Here is an 18,761-nt window from a genome sequence, read left to right on the forward strand (position 1 = left end):
TCCCAATTCAAATTATCAAAAGCTTTCTCTGCATCCGCAAAGAATAATGCAACTTCCTTCTCTGGATGTCTTTCATAGTATTCTACAATATTTACAACAGTTCTAATATTGTCTCTTATTTGCCTTTTGGGGAGAAAACCCACTTGGTCTTCCTTTATAAAGTTTATTAAATATTGTTTAAACCGTTCTGCTAAGATTCTTATGTATAGCTTATAATCATTGTTTGATAATGAGATTGGTCTATAATTCTTTACATTAGTGACATCTCTATCTTCCTTTGGAATCAACAAAATTACTGCTTCCTTCCATGTATTTGGTATTTTCCCATTCATTAATTTTTGAAGTTTCAGTATTAATTCTTCTTTAAACGTTTTAAAAAATTTTGCTGTAAATCCATCTGGTCCAGGAGCCTTTCCAATTTTCATTGCATTAATCGCTACTTCAATTTCTATTTTTTAAATTGGATCATTCAAAACTTTTTCCATATAATCAGTTAAGAATGCTATTTTAATCTTCTGCAAATACGCTTCCAACTTTTCCTTTTTTACTTTAACACCTTTAAATAGTTTAGCATAATATTTAAAAAATTCTCTCTTTATTCCTTCTTGATCTACCATCTCGCTTCCATCAGCCACAATTTTATTAATAATTTTACTTTCTCTCTTTTTCTTCAATTGCCAGGCCAAATATTTTCCAGGTTTATTGGCTCCCTCAAAAGATTTCTGTTTTAATTTTTTCAAATTCCATTCCAATTCTTTATTTAACAGATGTCTCATTTGTGCTTGTAATATTATAATCTCCTTTATAATTTTCTTTTTTCCTGGCCTTTTCCTTAATTCACCTTCTTTTTTCTTAATTTCATTTTGAATCTCCAACATCTGTTTATCTTTTGCTCTCTTGTCTTTATTATTCAATGTTATTAATAATCCTCTCATTACTGCCTTGTAGGCATCCCATACCGTCTGAAATTCTATATCTTCTCTGTCATTTACTTGGAAGTACGCTTTGGTTTCATTTTCTAGAGATGTCGCTATTTCTTTATTTTTGTAGTAAATCTTCATTTAATCTGTCTTGACTTTTCCGACAATTTTGTAATCCACATTATTGGGTTATGATCAGCTTCTATTTTAGGTAATATCTCTATTTTCTTTGTTATAAGTTCCAAATCTTTCATACCCCACAACATGTCAATTCTAGAAAAAGAGCTATGTCTGGCTGAAAAAAAAAGGTATAGTCTCGTACTTCAGGATTAAACTTCCTCCATATATCTTCCAAACTCTTCTGTTTAACCAATTCAAAAAACAACTTTGGCAATTTCCCTTCTTTATCATTTTTTTTCTTCCATTGTTCCATTAAAGTCTCCAATCAATAAAATTTGCTCATAGGTCACTTCATCAAGATGTTGTGTAATATTTTTAAAGAAAATATCTTTAGCACCATTTGGAGCATAAAGTCCCAACAATGTTTTTTTGGCATTCAAAGTAATTTCTACCGCTATATATCTTCCATCTTTATCTTTAAATACCAATTTCGGGTCTAATTCTTGTTTAATATAAAAGACTATTCCTCTCTTCTTCTGTTCAGCCAATGTAAAAAATTCTAGTCTCAATTGTTTATTCCATAAAAATTTGTAATCCTTTTGTCTAATATGCACTTCTTGCAAACATACTATATTACAATTTTGTTTTTTTATCCAATGAAACGTTGCCTTTCTTTTTTGTGGTGAATTTGTCTACTTACATTCCAAGATATCAATTTGTAATCCGTTATGGTGCAAATTCTTTATTTTCTTCATAAAATCTACGCAGTTCCTGTATATTTGTGATTGTAATCCTTTTCCCTTGAAGTTCAAAGCTGAAACCTTCAGGTATTATCCATCTATACCTCATTCCATTGTCATGTAGTTTTTCTGTCAATTTTTTATATGCCTTTCTGTCAGTTAACACTTGTCTTGGCAGTTCTTTCATAATTCTTACTCTACTGCCTCCCACTGTCAATAATTTTTCAAAGTTTTTATTCATGATTTTCCCCACCATTTCTTTTGTCATAAATTTTATGACCACATCTCTTGGCAGATTATTCCTTTTTGCATAGAGTGAATTTACTCTGTACATATAGTCATACATATTTCTATTCCCTTCAGGATCTTCCTCCAAAAATTCTGCTATTATTTTTATTATGTATTCTTTCAAGTCTGATTCTTCATCTTCAGGTACACCTCTCAGATGGATCTGAGTTTCCATCAGTTTGCAGTCATGAATTGTCACTTTTTCTTGTAATTTTAACAGAGTGGAATCATGTGTTTTCACTCTCTCTTCCACTTCTTGTACTTTCTTTGTTAGTACCACAGTATCATTTCTGAGATTCTCTATTTCTTTTTTTAATTCTTTCTTTGAGTCCTCAATATCCTTTCTTATTTCTTTTTTAGAGGCAGTTATCATTTCTTTCACCCCCTTCATTATCCTAGCTTCCATTGCATCTAATTGGGCTTGCATTTTCTCTATTGAAGTAGACCTAGCATGAGTTTGTATCAGGTCTGACATGTAAGAAAAAAAATCTAAAATTTTGATCTCACGAAATTAAATTTGAACCATCAGGTTTGATACAGTGAAGCTTGCCCTTTCCAATGCACCCAATTTCGCTGTCCTCTGATCCTCCCAGGCTCAGATATTAATGTTTAAAGCTTTTATTTCTCCCAAAATGGCAGTCACAACTTTTGCTTCACTTTAAAAAAAATAATTCTTTTTTTACCTTTTACCAGTTCAGTTTTTCTTATCTACTATCCAACAGTAGTAATTCTTTTAATTGCCAAATCTGTTAACTCCACCAATTTTTAATGTCCCAATCACTTTAAAAACAATATTAAAACTTAGTTTTCCCAACAACAATGGCCACCAATGTTTCTCTCTGGTATTGTAATCCTAGAGTAGGCTGTTTGCTTCATTAACTTCCTTCTTCTTCCTCCAATACTTCCTGCTTTTCTTGCCTTCAAATCTCGTTTCACTGGTAAAGAAATCTCACGCTATCTGAAGTATTTCCTCAACGTTGACTGTGAACGTTGCAGATCTGTAACACTGGAGCTGCCTCCTCAACCACAGATAGACTAAACAATAAATTCCTTTCTTCTTTTAACACTGTCTTTTAAGTTTACAAAGTTCAAATTTAGCCCCTTATCTTCTTCTCCTTTCAGGCTTTCAGTATTTTCAACTCCCACCTTTTACTTTTGTTTTGTTTAACTTTAATTAGTCCTGGAATGAAGAGATAGCAATCAGTACTGTAGTTTAACCAAATCAACACCAGTCCTTTGTAGATTAGATGTTTAAAACTGTAAAATAATGTTTGGATAGATGTTAAAAGTATCTCCATTTAGTTATTAAAAGCCTGCCTGAACAGATATGTCTTACAGGCCCTGCGGAATTGTAATAAATCCCACAGGACCCTAGTCTCCTCAGGGAGGGCATTCCAGAGGGCAGGTGCAGCCACAGAAAAGGCTCTTGCCCTTGTAGTAGTCAAACAGGCATCCTTTAGCCTGGGGATCTTTAACAGATTTAATGAGCTTGATCGTAGTGCTCTCTGGGGCTTGTGTGAGGAAAAGCGGTCCTGAAGGTAGACAGGTCCCAAGCCATATAGGGCTTTAAAGGTCATAACCAGCATAACCAGGCTCGGAACACTACAGGCAACCAGTGCAGCGTCTCCAGTGCAGGTTGGATGTGCACCCTTAAAGACAGCTCCAATACCAACCTGGCCACAGCATTCTGCACCAGTTGCAGCTTTCAGGTCCAAGTCAAGGGCAGCCCCATGTAGAGGGCATTACAGTAGTCTATTCCCAAGGTGACCATTGCATGAATTACTGTAGCCAAGTCGCTGCATTCCAGGTATGATGCCAACTGTCTTATCTGCCTAAGATGATAGAATGCAGATCTGGCAGGGGCTGCCACCTGGGCCTCCATAGTTAATGAAGGCTCCAGGAGAACCCCTTAACTCTTGACCCTCGAAGCTGGCGCTAAAGGTGCCCCAACGAAGGTCGGTAAAGGGATCTCTCTTCCCAGGCCACCTTAGCTTAGGTACAGAACCTCCGTCTTTGCTGGATTCTATTTCAGTCAACTTTGTCTGAGCCATTTCACAGCAGCTTGTAATGCCTGATCCACATTTTCTGGGATGCAGTCAGCCTGGCCGCCCATCAGGAGGTAGAGCCGGGTGTCATCCGCATATTGGTGACATCCCAGCCCATAGCTCCGTACAATCTGGGTGAGGGGGCACATGTAGATGTTAAATAGTGTTGGGGAGAGAACCGCCCCCTGAGGCACCCCACACACTAGTGGGTGTCTCCGAAATGACTTCCCCCCCACTGCCACCCTCTGTCCTTGACCTTGGAGAAAAGAGGTAAGCCATTGGAGGGCAGACCCCTGAATCCCTGTGTCGGCAAGGAGGTGCAACAGCAGCTGGTGGTCAACTGTATCAAAGGCAGCCGACAGATCTAATAACAGCAACACTGCCGATCTGCCTTGATCCAGATGTCTTAGGTGATTGTCCAAGAGGGCGACCAGTACCATCTCTGTCCCATGTCCCAGGTGAAAGCTGGACTGAAATGGGTCTAATGCGGAAGTGTCATTCAAAACCCCCTGTAGCTGTGCTGCCACTGCCCTCTCAATGACTTTGCCCCAAAAGGGCAAATTTGACACCGGTCAATAGTTGGCCAATTTGACCGGATCTAAAGATGGTTTTTAAAGAAGTGGGTGAGCCATTGCTTCCTTGAGGGGTGTAGGGAAAATCCCTTCTGTCAAGGACCTATTAATAATCTGTTGAAGTGGCACCAATAATTCCGTCTGGCATGCCCTTATCAGCCAGGATGGAAATGGGTCCAGATCACAAGTAGTCGGAGGCACAGAACAGAGGACCTTGTCGACTTCCCTCAGTCCAAGTGGAGTGAAATGGTCCAGCATTGGAACATGTGATGGGCTTGGGGCCTTGAGTTCACATACTGTATCTAAATTGGCAGGGTGTCAAGACCTTATCTACGAAATAATCAGCAAAAGCCTCACAGCCTATATTCAATTCCCTATCATTTGGCTTGCTCTGTGGCAAGTTTGTAAGTGACCGAATCATACTAAATAATTGAGCCAGGTGAGAGTTCGCAGATGCAATCTGGGCTGTGAAGTAAACCTTCTTTGCAGCTTTGATTGCCATCTCATAGGACTTCAGCTTATAAGATGCTCTTGTCACTTCGTCGCGAATACGCCGCCAACGCCTCTCTAGCTGTTTTAGTCACTGTTTCATCAGTCACAGTTCCAGGGTGTACCACGGTGCCAGCTGAGCACGGGGACAAAGACAGCTCCAGCGGGACGATCTCATCAATGGCTGTGGATAGTTGTTGGTGCCCTCTAGACAATTGTCCTCTAGACAATCTAGTGAGTCACCAGAGGGCCAAGGATCCTGCAGTGCCATCTGAAACCGCATAGGGTCCATCTGAATCCACGGGTGAGCCAAAATATGCTTCTCGCCTAGACAGGGTTGTGAAGACACACCCATACGGGCCTTTAGGGCATAGTGGTCCAACCATGGCACTGACGAGGCAGTAATTCGGTCCACTGTAACTTCCACTGCAAAGATCAAATCCAGCATTTGCCTGGTCCAATGGGTAGTAGTTGTAACATATTGGGAGAGCCCTAGTGTCGTCATGGATGACACTAGGTCCATTGCCCTAGTGGAGTCCGCATCATCAGCATGGGCATTGAAGTCACCCAGGACTATAAGCCATGAGTACTCTAGCACCCAGCTGCTACAGCCTCCATCAGGGCCGGTAGGGCACTAGCTGGTGCGCTAGGTGTTCGGTACACCAGCCAGATAGCCAATTTTTCTCCCCCATCCCATAATAGGTCAACACAGTCAATGCCAGAGATTGTTGGAGGCAGGAGTGCCCGAAAGGAGTAAGCCTCCCGTATCAGCAGTGCCACCCCTCCCCCCTGGCTGCTAGTTCATGACTGGTGCAGGACCACGTATCCAGGAGGGGTCATTTGGGAGAGAGCTACTGTTTATCCCTCCCACACTCAGGTCTCGGTCAAGCAAGCCAGGTCTACGTCCTGTTCATGAAGGAAATTCCGCAGAACCATGGACTTGTTAATAGACCTGAATCATGAAGTATCAGTTGCCTATACTTTTCAGGAATGTCAAAATCTATGGTTTTGGGGTTAGGCAAATTACTGCCTGCTCTGTGATAGCTTCTCTTTCTTAAATAGCAGAAGTAGTTAAGGCCTCATAGATCTAAGAAGCTAAGCAGGACTGACTCTGGCAGGTATCTAGAAGGAAGAAATCAATAAACATAGTTGGAATTAATTAAAAAAAATTGTATAATGGAGAATTAATCCACTGGTATCTCAAGCTCTGGGGGGGGGGGGCTATTTTTTTAGGTAGATGCACCAAATTTGCAGCATAGCATCCAGTGCCTCTCTCGAAAATACCCTGCAAGGTTCAAAAGGATTGGACCAGGGGGTCCAATTCTATGACCCCCAAAAGAAAGTGCCCTTCTCTTTCATTATTTCCTATGGAGGGAAGGCATTTAAAAGGAGTGTGGTCCCTTTGGAGGTGATGGCCAGAACTCTCTTTGGAGTTCAATTGTGCTTTTCACAACCTTGTTTCTGGCTCCACTCCCAAAGTTCCCGGATATTTCTTGAATTGGACTTAGCAACCCTATTCCATGGTAACTCTATTCCACAATTATAAACATCTATGGCGCTTTACATATTTTTCCATGTGGGCTTTTTTCTATGTGGGCTTCTTTCAGTATGGGCTTTTTTCCATGTTGGCTTCATTCCATGTGGGCTTATTTCCATATGGGCTTTTTTTCCTGTGAGCATTTATGTCCATGGAGTTTTTTCCTTTGGGCTTTTTCCTAGAACCATGATCACACAATAGAGTTGACTTGACCTGGCCATGCCTCCCCTCTGAATTTAATGCATGCGATCTCATGAGCACATCTGCTCCCTGAGTCCTGCCCGTACTTACTTCATTGTAGGATGCACTGGGACTGGATTAAATAGCTACAGGGAACTTCTTAATAGCAAGTCTCCAAAATGCATGCAGGGTGCATTTCCCAGATGTCTGAATGGCCAGGGCACATGATGCACCTGCCCCGCATGCACAGGAGCAGTATGAATGCCAGTTTGGTGTAGTGGTTAAGTGCATGGACTCTTATCTGGGAGAACCGGGTTTGATTCCCCACTCCTCCACTTGTAGCTGCTGGAATGGCCTTGGGTTAGCCATAGCTCTTGCAGAGGTTATCCTTGAAAGAGCAGCTGCTGTGAGAGCCCTCTCAGCCCCACCTACCTCACAGGGTGTCTGTTGTGGGGAAGAAGATATAGGAGATTGTAAGCCGCTCTGAGTCTCTGATTCAGAGAGAAGGGCGAGGTATAAATCTGCAATTCTTCTTCTTCATCTCTTGCGCATGTGTGGCCTGTGCCTCTTCTGGCAGCAGGGTGGGGGCTGTGTGATTGCAGGGGTGCACATCAAAGACCACTGGCTTTTTCATCTGGAGTACTGCTGTGCCAAATTCCTAGTGTGATAGATTTGCTTGTTTATAGGAAAAGGAGGAATCACGGAGAAAATACTTACTTTTCAATTGAATGTCCTGCAGGTATGTGCTCCACTTCAAATCCTGCTTGCCTCAGCACATCAATAACAGTGTTGTTGCCCAGGAAGTGACCTAAAATAATGGATAGATACAAAAGTCACTGAGAATGGTGACAAACAGAGCCCTCTGGCATATTCTAGTTTAACTGCATGTCCCTAATGTTGATTTTTAAATTTTATTTATTGCTTTGCTGCTGTATATTGTTTATATGCATGCACCCTATTGAAAAATCTGTTAGTATTTATGGTAGTCATTGTCCTATTTCTGGTAGTAATTTGTCCCATTTTATGCAAGACTATTAATTTTTTTTGTCTGGAAAATACAAAGAAGACACAGACAACCAACTCTCAGTGGGCATAACTTAGACAGAAAGAACAGTACATCTTCACCTTCCTTCAGCCACAGAACACAGCCCAACATACTATTCTTCTGCCAGATTAATTCTCCCTGTCTAGTATACTCAATGTTATACTCACATAGCTTGTTCAATCACTGCAACAAAAATTGAATCAAGTAATCCCAGTCTTTATCAGCTGATATGGCTACAGGCCAGGAGCCCTTTGGCTTTTGCCAAATTTTCACAGTTGAGTGCCACAGGGCTCAGTACTGGGTCCCATGCTTTTTAACTTACTCATTAATGCTTTGGAGTTGGGAGTAAGTAGTGAAGTGACTAAGCTTGCAGATGACACTAGATTGTTCAGAGTGGTGAGAACCAGAGAGGATTGTGAGGCACTCCAAAGGGATCTGTCGAGGCTGGGTGAGTGGGCATCAACGTGGCAGATGAGGTTCAGTGTGGCCAAGTGCAAAGTAACGCACATTGGGGCCAAAAATCCTAGCTATAAATACAAGTTAATGGGGTGTAAACTGGCAGAGACTGACCAAGAAAGAGATCTTGGGGTCGTGGTAGATAATTCACTGAAAATGTCGAGACAGTGTGTGATTGCAATAAAAAAGGCCGACGCAGTGCTGGGAATTATTAGGAAGGGAATTGAAAACAAATCAGCCAGTATCATAATGCCCCTGTATAAATCGATGGTGTGGCCTCATTTGGAATACTGTGTACAATTCTGGTCACCATACCTCAAAAAAGATATTATAGCATTGGAAAAAGTGCAGAAAAGGGCAACTAGATTGATTAAAGGTTTGGAACACTTTCCCTATGAAGAAAGGTTAAAACACTTGGGGCTCTTTAGCTTGGAGGAACGTCGACTGAGGGGTAACATAATAGAGGTTTACAAGATTATTAGAGAAGGTAGAGAAAGAAGTACTTTTTTCCCTTTCTCACAATACAAGAACTTGTGGGCATTCAATGAAATTGCTGAGCAATCAGGTTAGAACTGATAAAAGGAAGTACTTCTTCACCCAAAGGGTGATTAACACATGGAATTCACTGCCCCAGGAGGTGGTGGTGGCTGCAAGCATAGACAGCTTCAAGAGGGGATTGGATAAGCTTATGGAGCAGAGGTCCATCAGTGGCTATTGGCCACAGCATATTGTTGGAATTCTCTGTCTGGGGCAGTGATACGCTGTATTCTTGGTGCTTGTGGGGGGGGGGCATAGTGGGAGGGCTTCTGGCCCCGCTGGTGGACCTTCTGATGGCACTTGGGTTTTTTTTGGCCACTGTGTGACACAGAGTGTTGGACTGGATGGGCAACAGGCCTGATCAAACATGGCTTCTCTTATGTTCTTATGTCAAAGGTCGCACCTCTGCACAAGATCCAGATGAAATGACAGGATAAGAGGTACCAGGCTGAGCCCATCTCGGAGGAGCAGCCACGGCGAGCGGAGAAGAGGTGGCAGCTGCGCAGCGGCGTCGCCCGCTCCAAGACGGGGAGGCTCGCCACGCTCCCTGGCGCCATTTCCCCCCTCCCCCCTAGCTCCACCCCAGTGTCTCCTGGCTCCACCCCCAAAGTCTCCTGGCTCCATCCCCAAAGTCTCCAGATATTTCTGGGGTTGGACTTGTCAACCCTAACATAGAGTCAGAAGGAGGTATGTTTCTGGCAACAATTCCCCTGTCAAATGATAAAATAATCATTTTTTTTTTTGCCTCTATCTCATTTTTGCTTGGCATCTGCTTTGTCTGTATAACCTGCTTTGGGGGACTGAAATGTGAAACATCTAGCTTTCTCTCTGCTACTTCTCTGTTTATACAGGATAATCTTATTTAGTTTTAAATCATTCCCAGGGGTTGTTTTGTAGAAAAATAGGTGGTGGAGCTCATTAGCATAACTCATTAGCATATGCCACACACACCCCACCAGCCAAAAGCAAACCAATGCAAGAAAGGAGAGCTCTGAGCGAGTGAGGCCTTCTTGGGCTGGCTAGAGATCCAGCCAGCCCAAGCAGGCCTCACTCACCTGGGGCTCTCCTTGGCTGCCTCACCTCCACAGTCAAAAGGCCAGCAAGCCACCCTCCACCCAAAATCACATAAGAAGTGGAGAAAGGGTGGCGTGGGCTTCTCCAGGGATTAATGAGGGCTGCTAGGGGTGTGGCAAAGCTCCTGGTGGCTGGCTGCCTGCTCTCCTAATCCAGGGATTGCTATGCAGTTGCACCTACTGTTCAATGGACAAGGTAGGTGGGGAGGAGGAGGGGGGCTGTCAGAAAGGTTCAGGAGCTGCACTCCTGTGAGTTCCTGCTGAACTCAAGGCCTGATCATTCCAGAGAGAGAGCGATACTCAGTCTTTTTTTTCAGCATTCAATATTTCTTGGATAATGTGCATCATCTCTCTATCAGCTCAGAGGTAACATTTTTTGGTATTTAGGATGAAGTATCAAACTCATTATTTGTACACAGCCTGACCAGTGTTCCCTCTAAGCTGAGTTAGCATGAGCTAGCTCACAGATTTTTAGCCTCCAGCTTGCACATTTTTGTCTTAGATCAGGAAGGATGACCCCAGAGCACACAACTGTAATGCAGTAGCTCACAACTGTAATGCCAGTAGCTCACAAAGTAGAATTTTTTGCCCACAAGACTCTGCAGCTTAGAGGGAACACTGAGCCTAACAAGTCAGATATTAAAGTGAACAGCTATTCACAAGATGTAGCGTTAATACGGAACATGTGCATAGCTGTTCTTGTGCAGCTGTAATGTATATCTGATCTGTGACCACCACTCCTTAGGCACATGCATTTCAGAGTGTTCTCAATCAAGCCCAGGAATGATATTTCTACTCATGACTGCTGCATCCAGGCATACAGCCAGGAGAGCTGCATGTACATCTGCTCTTACATATGCAGATTTTCATCCAGCAAAGGGATTGTCCTGCAGTGGCCTGCTTTTGTATGCAAATCTTGGTGTTGGCTCAGGATGATTTTGAAAAATCCCTGAATCTTCAAGAGTAATTTAAATTCCAACTTCTTAGAATCTTCCTATTTATATTACAAAGGAAACATGATGGCTACTTCCATGTAAGAAATGTGTATAGTACAATTTTATTTTAGTACAATTTCTAGCCAAAGAACACTTTTTACATGACCTTTAAAAAGCCCTATGAAATTAAAACAAACTGAAATAGACAATGAACCCCCATTTAAATTGCATTTATAGTTCCTAACGTGATCCAGATTTCCACCCACTCTTTTGGAGAAGCAAATAATTGTGCGATTTTGGTTACTAACTGGTTTATAACTAAAGTGGCAACAAGATCCCAAAAATGTGCTAAATGACCTCAGAGGTTTGAGCACTAGGACATTGGTGAGTCATTAACTTGATTTGATTGAAAGCATCCAAGAAATGTGTTTTTCCCTCCATAATGCAAAGCAGGAGCAAACAATGGGTCCCAAACCTATAACTTCACAATGACTGATATTTTCCAAAAATACCAGCCTGGATTGTGGTCAGTTCCAAGAGAACACTGCCAGTACTGCTTGCATGCACAGGTTATTTAAGCAAACATGAGACAAATCCTTGGGGGGGGGGGGGGATATATTGTATCATATTCAGAAAAGCAATCTTGAAATCATTTAGCATCCAGTCACCCCACTGACTTCAAAGCGGTTTACACCAGTGGTTTGAAGATTATGGGCACTCTCCCATCTCTTGAATCACGGTCCAAAGCTACCGTAAGTGATTTCAAGAGGCTTTTGTCTCTGCATCTGAATTAAGTTTAAGCTCTCTTTTTTCCATCGGCTGTCAGTGAAAGGCTTAAACAGCCACTGCATAGATAAACTTACAATAAACCAGCTCTTCAATCTCCCCATGCAGCCTTCCTTTTTGATGACCTATATGACTGAGCTTAAGGTCTTGCATCTCCTTATTTTAGTATGGCAGAATGAACAAAGTACAGAAGTACAAGAAGTTATATTCAAAATTGTGCTGTCATGTAGACAACAAAGTGGGAAAAAACCCTGAAACCACAATATGGAAATGTGACAAACATGCTGTAAACAATATTCAATGCGCATGTATGTAAATACACAGAAAAGCAAACAGTATAATTGTAGAAATATAAGAAATATCAAAGCACATGATAAACTATGGACTGCCGGCCAAATTCCCATTTCAAGTAGATTTTCATCAGACCATTTCTTTGTGTTTTAAAACATCCACCAATTTAAAAAAACAAGGAACCAAAAAAGGTCCCTCAACTGTACTATATGCAAAAACTTATCAGATCATATTGTGCTTGGAAAATACTACGAATGCAATTAAAAGACAAACTTTGATGTATGGAACTGCATTTAATTTAATTTAATTTTTGGATTTATATCCTGCCCTATCCTGCAAGTAGGGTTAAGGGTGACTTACAACAGTAAAATCAAACATATCAGGATTAAAATAACATCATAAAAACAGGTACTACAGAATCAGAGGCAACGCAGTAAATAATATTTCAGACATAGGTGACAAAACAATGCAACAGCATGCAAGCTGATGACTGTCAACACAGCACAATGCTGGGGGAAGTGATGACTTTCAAAGGATGCCCACCAGATCAGTTAAAAGCCTGGAGGAAGAGCTCCATCTTGCAGGCCATGCAAAACCTTGATAAGTCTCACAGGGCCTGGATCTCTTAGCAGGAGCTCATTTCACCAGGTAGGGGCCTGGACTGAAAAGGCCCTGGCCCTCGTTGAAGCCAATCGGGCATCCTTAGGACCAGGGATCGCAAGAAGACATTGTGTAGCAGACCTCAGAACCTGGGGGGGGGAGGGCTTATATGGGGAGAAGCGGTCCTGAAGCTATGCAGGCCCTTGGCTGTAAAGGGCCTTAATTCTGTCCCCAAGCATATGAATACTGTGTAAATTAATGTTCAAAGTATCAGATTCAACAGTTTTAGTTGCACACATGAAACAAAAAGCGTAAAACACCACTATAATGATTTCCCTGTTCCCAAGTTCCCTTCCCTCCTTTTTTCTTGACTGAGCAGTTCCTCTTCTTTCTTCTTTGTCTGTCTATCCCACCCAGTTGTTTAAATGTATATAGATAGATGCTGACACAGCCTAAGAAACTGAGGGACTGACTGAAATCCTTCTTCTGACTTTGTCTAATGATGGCACTCAAGAGACTAATGGTAATTCAAAACTAACAAACTGCTTTATTTGATTTTTTAGGGGAAATGGTCAGGTCCAGATCATGTTCAGAACTTAGAAGGTGAATAGGCAACAGGAATGAGGTAACTTTGTATAAATATAAACAATAGATAATTTGTCACAAACAAGTAGCTGTTTAGTTGTACAGACAAGTCTTTAAACACTGAGGAGAGAGATTTCTTGGCAGTTTTGTCTTAAATAAACAAGCATAAGCTGTTCACAATTTACAATGGACACACATAATCTGTGTACATTTGATTTTCTTTTATATAAGGATTAATTCTCATTTTACATTCAATGCATGTACAGCTGAACATGTGTTTGAAACCCCACATTTATCCAGGTACTGGTCCCTGCTTTCATTTGCAAAGCGAAAGCATTTTGACTCTTTCTTTCAAATAGGTTGTATGTGTGTTCACTATAACATGTGAACAGGGCTTGAGAATGATTCTCTTGAATAGTTAGAGACAGTCTTGGGCTTCCGGTTTTGGTGACCCAAGATAGAGAGCGACCCGGGCTAGCTCCTGCAGGTTGCTCTCTAATTGGGCAGTGGAAGAGCCCCCACTGTGCTGGGGGACTCGAGTCTCAGACCCCAGGAAGGTCTGAGCAGGCGGGCAGCTCGAAGGAGTGGAGCGGGGAGATCAGCGGCGGCTGTATCCCAAGCTCCCCATCGCTGTTAGCCTCGCTGCCACGATTGCCATTTTTCAATGACACCAGGGTTGAACACCAGACTTTCCCTTTTCTATCTTTATATCTACCAATCCTGCATGATCTGAACAAATTGAGATATTTGACTGGCTGATTGTAAGTCATTTATTTTACTCTACTTTCTGAGGCTGAAAGATCTAAGTGAAGCGGTGCCAGAGGCGAGCTTAAAGGAGGAAGGGGGGGGAAATCACCCAGCTCTCTTTTTCTCTGTGCAAAGGCTTCCAAAAGACTCTCTGCCTGAATCTCTAGCGGCTTATAACTTCGCTCTGGACTAACCTTTTAAGCTGACATCAATGTTAATTTTAAGAAGATTTTTTAATCTGTACAAAAATTGAACTGAATTTCTAGAAAGCTTGTCCCATTGAACTATAGCTGACTGGCAGGCTGACAGTACTCATATTGGGCTGTGAAGATTAGCAACTGTCTTGGGCATTGTTAGGCGTGAAACCGGAGAGACACTGAGAAAATATTATCAGAAGGATGGAAGATTTTTACTCTGAGTAAAACTTTGCTGGTCTTAAATGGCCAGGAAAACTCCTGGAGAAGAAGATGGAGGGAAGATTGATTTGTTGAATAAAATTTTGCTGGTCTTAAATAAACAAGAAAGATGCTGTGAGTTGTGGATTACAAGAAAGAGATACTTTGGAATAACCTAAGTATTTGTTTGTTTTTCTTTTTTTGTGTTGCCTACTTTGTGTGGATTACAAAATCTCTGCTGGAACATATGGGTTTTTTGTGTGCATCTGTGTGTATTTTTTTCTCTATTTTTTGTTTCTTTTCCCCCCATTTGGCGATGGAATACTGAGACTAGGAACTCCTAATACATGGTTGGATTATAATTTCTTTTTTTGAACCTATCTGTTGGTATTTGTTTTTTTCTTTTACCTGTTTTTTATTTTAGTGTATGGTTCATAAATACAGAGCTGGATATAATAATTTTTTGTTTTCTTTATGTGGATTTTGAGAAGAGCGTGACTAACTGGCTTGGTTGCTTGGGATTACAACCTATAATTTTGACGTTGGTTTATTTAGTTGAATCTCTCCAAGAATAGAGCTGACAGAATATTGAACTTGACCTGAGGATACAATATAAAATGCTTTTACTGTGTGTTTGATTACGTGGTATATTGTGGTACTGGGAATATCTAAGTGGTTGTTATTGTAAAACGGTATTGTTTAGTATATTTCTAATCGTTATTTCGGCTATTTTAAGTTGTTGAAACAAATAAGAAGCCACTATTCCTAAACAATTATTATTTTGTTAAAATATTGGTATTAACTGTTGGATACTGGGATAGTTGCTGGAAAGAGAACATTTGGTTCCATAACATTCTGGAGAAGTGTAAACATGTAAAGTTTTTCTTTCTGGTGAAAGTGGAAATATAATAAGGGAAGCCAACAATAAAATGGCATCTGGCTTTAAGGAGGCACCCAAAAGATGAGACAATTGCGAGGATAGAGCAACAACCATGTCGCCAAGCTTTACACTTGGTCCAGCAAGGTTTACAGCCATAACTATGCAGGGAGATATGAAAGAAATGCAAAACACTCTCCTAACAGCTATAGCACAACTGACTGACAAGGTAGACAATATAGGAGAACGAATGACTGAAATTAAGCAAGAATTACAGGAAAATAGAAAACAGGAAAAAGAGACCAATAAAGCTTTAAAGGCTTTAGATGTACGAGTGATGGACAATACTCAAAAGGTGGAACAGCTGGAAAAAGAACAGAAATTATATGACACCAGATTTCTTCAGCTAGAAATTGACAGAAAATGTTGAGATTTCAAAATGTTCCAGAAGAAAAATTTGAAGACTTGCAGAAAATATTAAGCCAATCCCTTTCAGAAATTCTGCAAGTGCCTCCAGAGAAAATAAAAGAGACGGATCAAGTGAAGCGGGTCCTTTCAAGTTTTACACGGAGGAACAAACTGGCTAGCAAAATCCATCTGAAACTTACAAAAAAAAGGACTAGCGACAATATCCTGAGAAAGGCGAGACATAAGACGGTGATGATTGCAGGAAATACGGTGAATATTCTAAGAGAGGTTCCATGGCCCATGAAACAGAAAAGAAGAGAATATCAAGCATTGACAAACTTTTTAAAAGAAAGAGAGATACCATATACTTGGCTAATGCAGGAAGGCCTGCTTTTCACATGTGAAGACAATAGCTACAGGATCAACTCCACCTTTAAAGCCAAAAATTTCCTGGAGAATATTGAGAAGAAAGAGGGAAAGAAAAAGAAGGAGGAAGAAGAAGAAGAACTCTCAGAAGGCGAAGACCCAAGTGGAGCAAAGAAGTACTCAACATGGGCTCAGACTAAAAAAGATAAAAAAGATAGTGATAAGAAAAACCCATAATGGCATCATTTGTCTTTATTAATGTAAATGGACTTAATTCTCCCATAAAAAGAAGAAAGACTTTTAAATATCTAGCTAAATTGGAGACTGATATAATCTGTTTACAAGAAACCCACATTTTGGCAAAGGATCAACATCTTCTGGAAAATAAAAAAATTGGTAATTTATTTGTAGCAGCAGATTTAAATAAAAAGAAAAGAGGACTGGCAATATATGTAAAGGATAAATTTAATCCGCAACTGCGATTTGCCTCAGAAGATGGAAGAATTTTAGTAGTCGAAATTACTATAGAAAGCAAAAAAAAAAAAAAAAAATACTATTGGCAAATATTTATGCTCCAAATGACCATCAAGAATTTTTTTTTTAAGGATTTGCACTTCAAGCTAGTCAATCTGGGATATTCAGACTGTTGTTTAATAGGAGATTTTAATGCAGTCTTTGATAGACAACTGGACAAAAAAAATACAAATACACCAAAACTAAAGGATTACAACTTCCAACAAGTTTTTTGAAACTAGCTGAAGAGCTAGACCTAGTTGATGCATGGCAAACAAGATATCCAAAATCAAGAGACTTCACATATTATTCGGCTAGACACCAATCCTGATCAAGAATTGACATGTGTTGGCTCTCTACAGACTTGATCAAAGCATTAATGGAGGTGGAAATTCAACCAAGAGTGATATCGGATCACAATCCAATAACCATAAAGTTCAAAGGGCCCCAAGTTAGAAGGTTCTGGAGGCTAAATGTACAAATTTTAAAGGATAAAAACTCTTCAAGAAACCAAAGTGGAAATGGAAGCCTTCTTCAAACAGAATGTAACTCAAGATGTGAAGATGCAAGTGTTATGGGATACAGCCAGAGCATATTTTAGAGGGCTAGCAATTAGATGTGATGCCAAGAAAAAGAAAGAAAGAGCGGAAAATTATCAAAAATTAATGACACAAGCAGAAAAAGCAGAAAAGGATTTAAAGGCACAACCTACAAAACAGGATTTTCAAGAGAAGATTAAGAAAATACAATACCAACTTAACTTACTGCTTGTAGCAGAAATGAAGAAAAAGCTAAGATTTGCCAAACAAAATTATTTTGAATCTGCCAATAAACCTGGAATATGGCTGGCATATAGATTGAGAAAAGAAGGTGCCAAAAGAATAACAGTATTGAGGGATGAAAACAATAAAGAGAAATATCAAAGACAAGAGATAGTTCAGAATGTGGAGCAATTTTATAAAAAACTTTATGAAACCAAGCAACTTTGAGAAGAGGATTTAAAAGAATACCTTAAAAAATAATCTAAATACATTCACAGAGGAACAACAGAAAATTCTGAATGAACCAATAACAATAAGAGAATTGGGTGAGGTGATAGCAGCTCAAAAGAATGCTAAATTACCTGGACCAGATGGTCTACCTGCAGAGTTTTACAAAGCATTTGAAGAGTGTCTATTGGTACCATTTAAACACCTTATAGAAGTGATTCAAAAAGAAGTGGAAATCCCAAACTCATGGCAAGAAGCAATAATATCTTTAATTCCAAAAGAAGGCGCTGACCTGAAAGATATAAAAAACTTTAGACAAATTTCGCTTTTGAACTTAGACTATAAAATTTTTGCTTCAATCCTGGCACAATGTTTAAAAAAAAGTTTTATCGGCCATTTTACACCAAGATCAAGCAGGATTTCTTCCTAGAAGATATCTGAAAGACAATGTGAGAACAATATGCAATCTAATTGAATACTATGACACTCATCCAGAGAAGCCAATGGCATTAATATGTCTGGATGCAGAAAAGGCCTTTGATAATGTGCATTGGCAATTTATGATACAGTGGCTAAAGGGAATGGAATGTGGCAAGAACTTTTTAAGGGCGATACAATCAATATACTCTTCTCAAACTGCGATGGTGAGGGTCAACAGCAAGCTATTGGAGCCAATTGCTATCTAGAAAGGTACACGACAAGGTTTCCCATTATCACCACTTCTTTTTATTTTATGTTTGGAATTATTGAATAACCAGATAAGAGAAGATTCCAATATTAAGGGAGCATTGATTAAGGGTGAACAATATAAACTGAGGGCATTTGCAGATAATTTGGTCTTTATACTAGAACAGCCTCTGGATTCAATTGATTACTTGATGGATAAAATCAACCAATTTGGTGTTTGGGCAGGCCTGAAGATAAATTATGCTAAAACAAAATTTCTGGCCAAAAATATGACAACAGAATCAATTCATCTTTTCCAACAAAAGTCAGGATTTTCTTATGAGAAAAAAGTGAAATACTTGGGTATTTACACTTCAAATAAATGCAGCAATTTAAAAATGGATAATTATGACAAACTTTAAAAAAAAAAAACTAAAGGAGATTTGGAAAAATGGCAAGACTTGAACATTTTGTTAATGGGAAGAATAGTTAGTAAATATGAATATTTTACCAAAATTGCTATTTTTATTTCAAACTATACTGGTACTTTTAATGAATGTGTTTTTTTCAAGAATTGAACAAATTGATCTCGGAGTTTATC

At 40.0% G+C, this 18,761-nt stretch overlaps 1 protein-coding gene across 1 annotated transcript in view; it reads right to left on the reverse strand.

The window, feature by feature from the left end:
* Positions 1 to 18,761, reverse strand: part of TRABD2B (TraB domain containing 2B) — an 835,032-nt gene that overhangs the window by 87,476 nt on the left and 728,795 nt on the right. The window contains exon 5 of the mRNA XM_060231786.1: positions 7,609 to 7,699. Coding sequence (XP_060087769.1) covers positions 7,609 to 7,699 — 91 coding nt within the window. The remainder of the gene's footprint in view (positions 1 to 7,608; positions 7,700 to 18,761) is intronic.

This window comes from Heteronotia binoei, chromosome 2 (assembly GCF_032191835.1).
Source record: "Heteronotia binoei isolate CCM8104 ecotype False Entrance Well chromosome 2, APGP_CSIRO_Hbin_v1, whole genome shotgun sequence".
In the NCBI taxonomy this organism is placed as follows: Eukaryota; Metazoa; Chordata; class Lepidosauria; order Squamata; family Gekkonidae; genus Heteronotia; species Heteronotia binoei.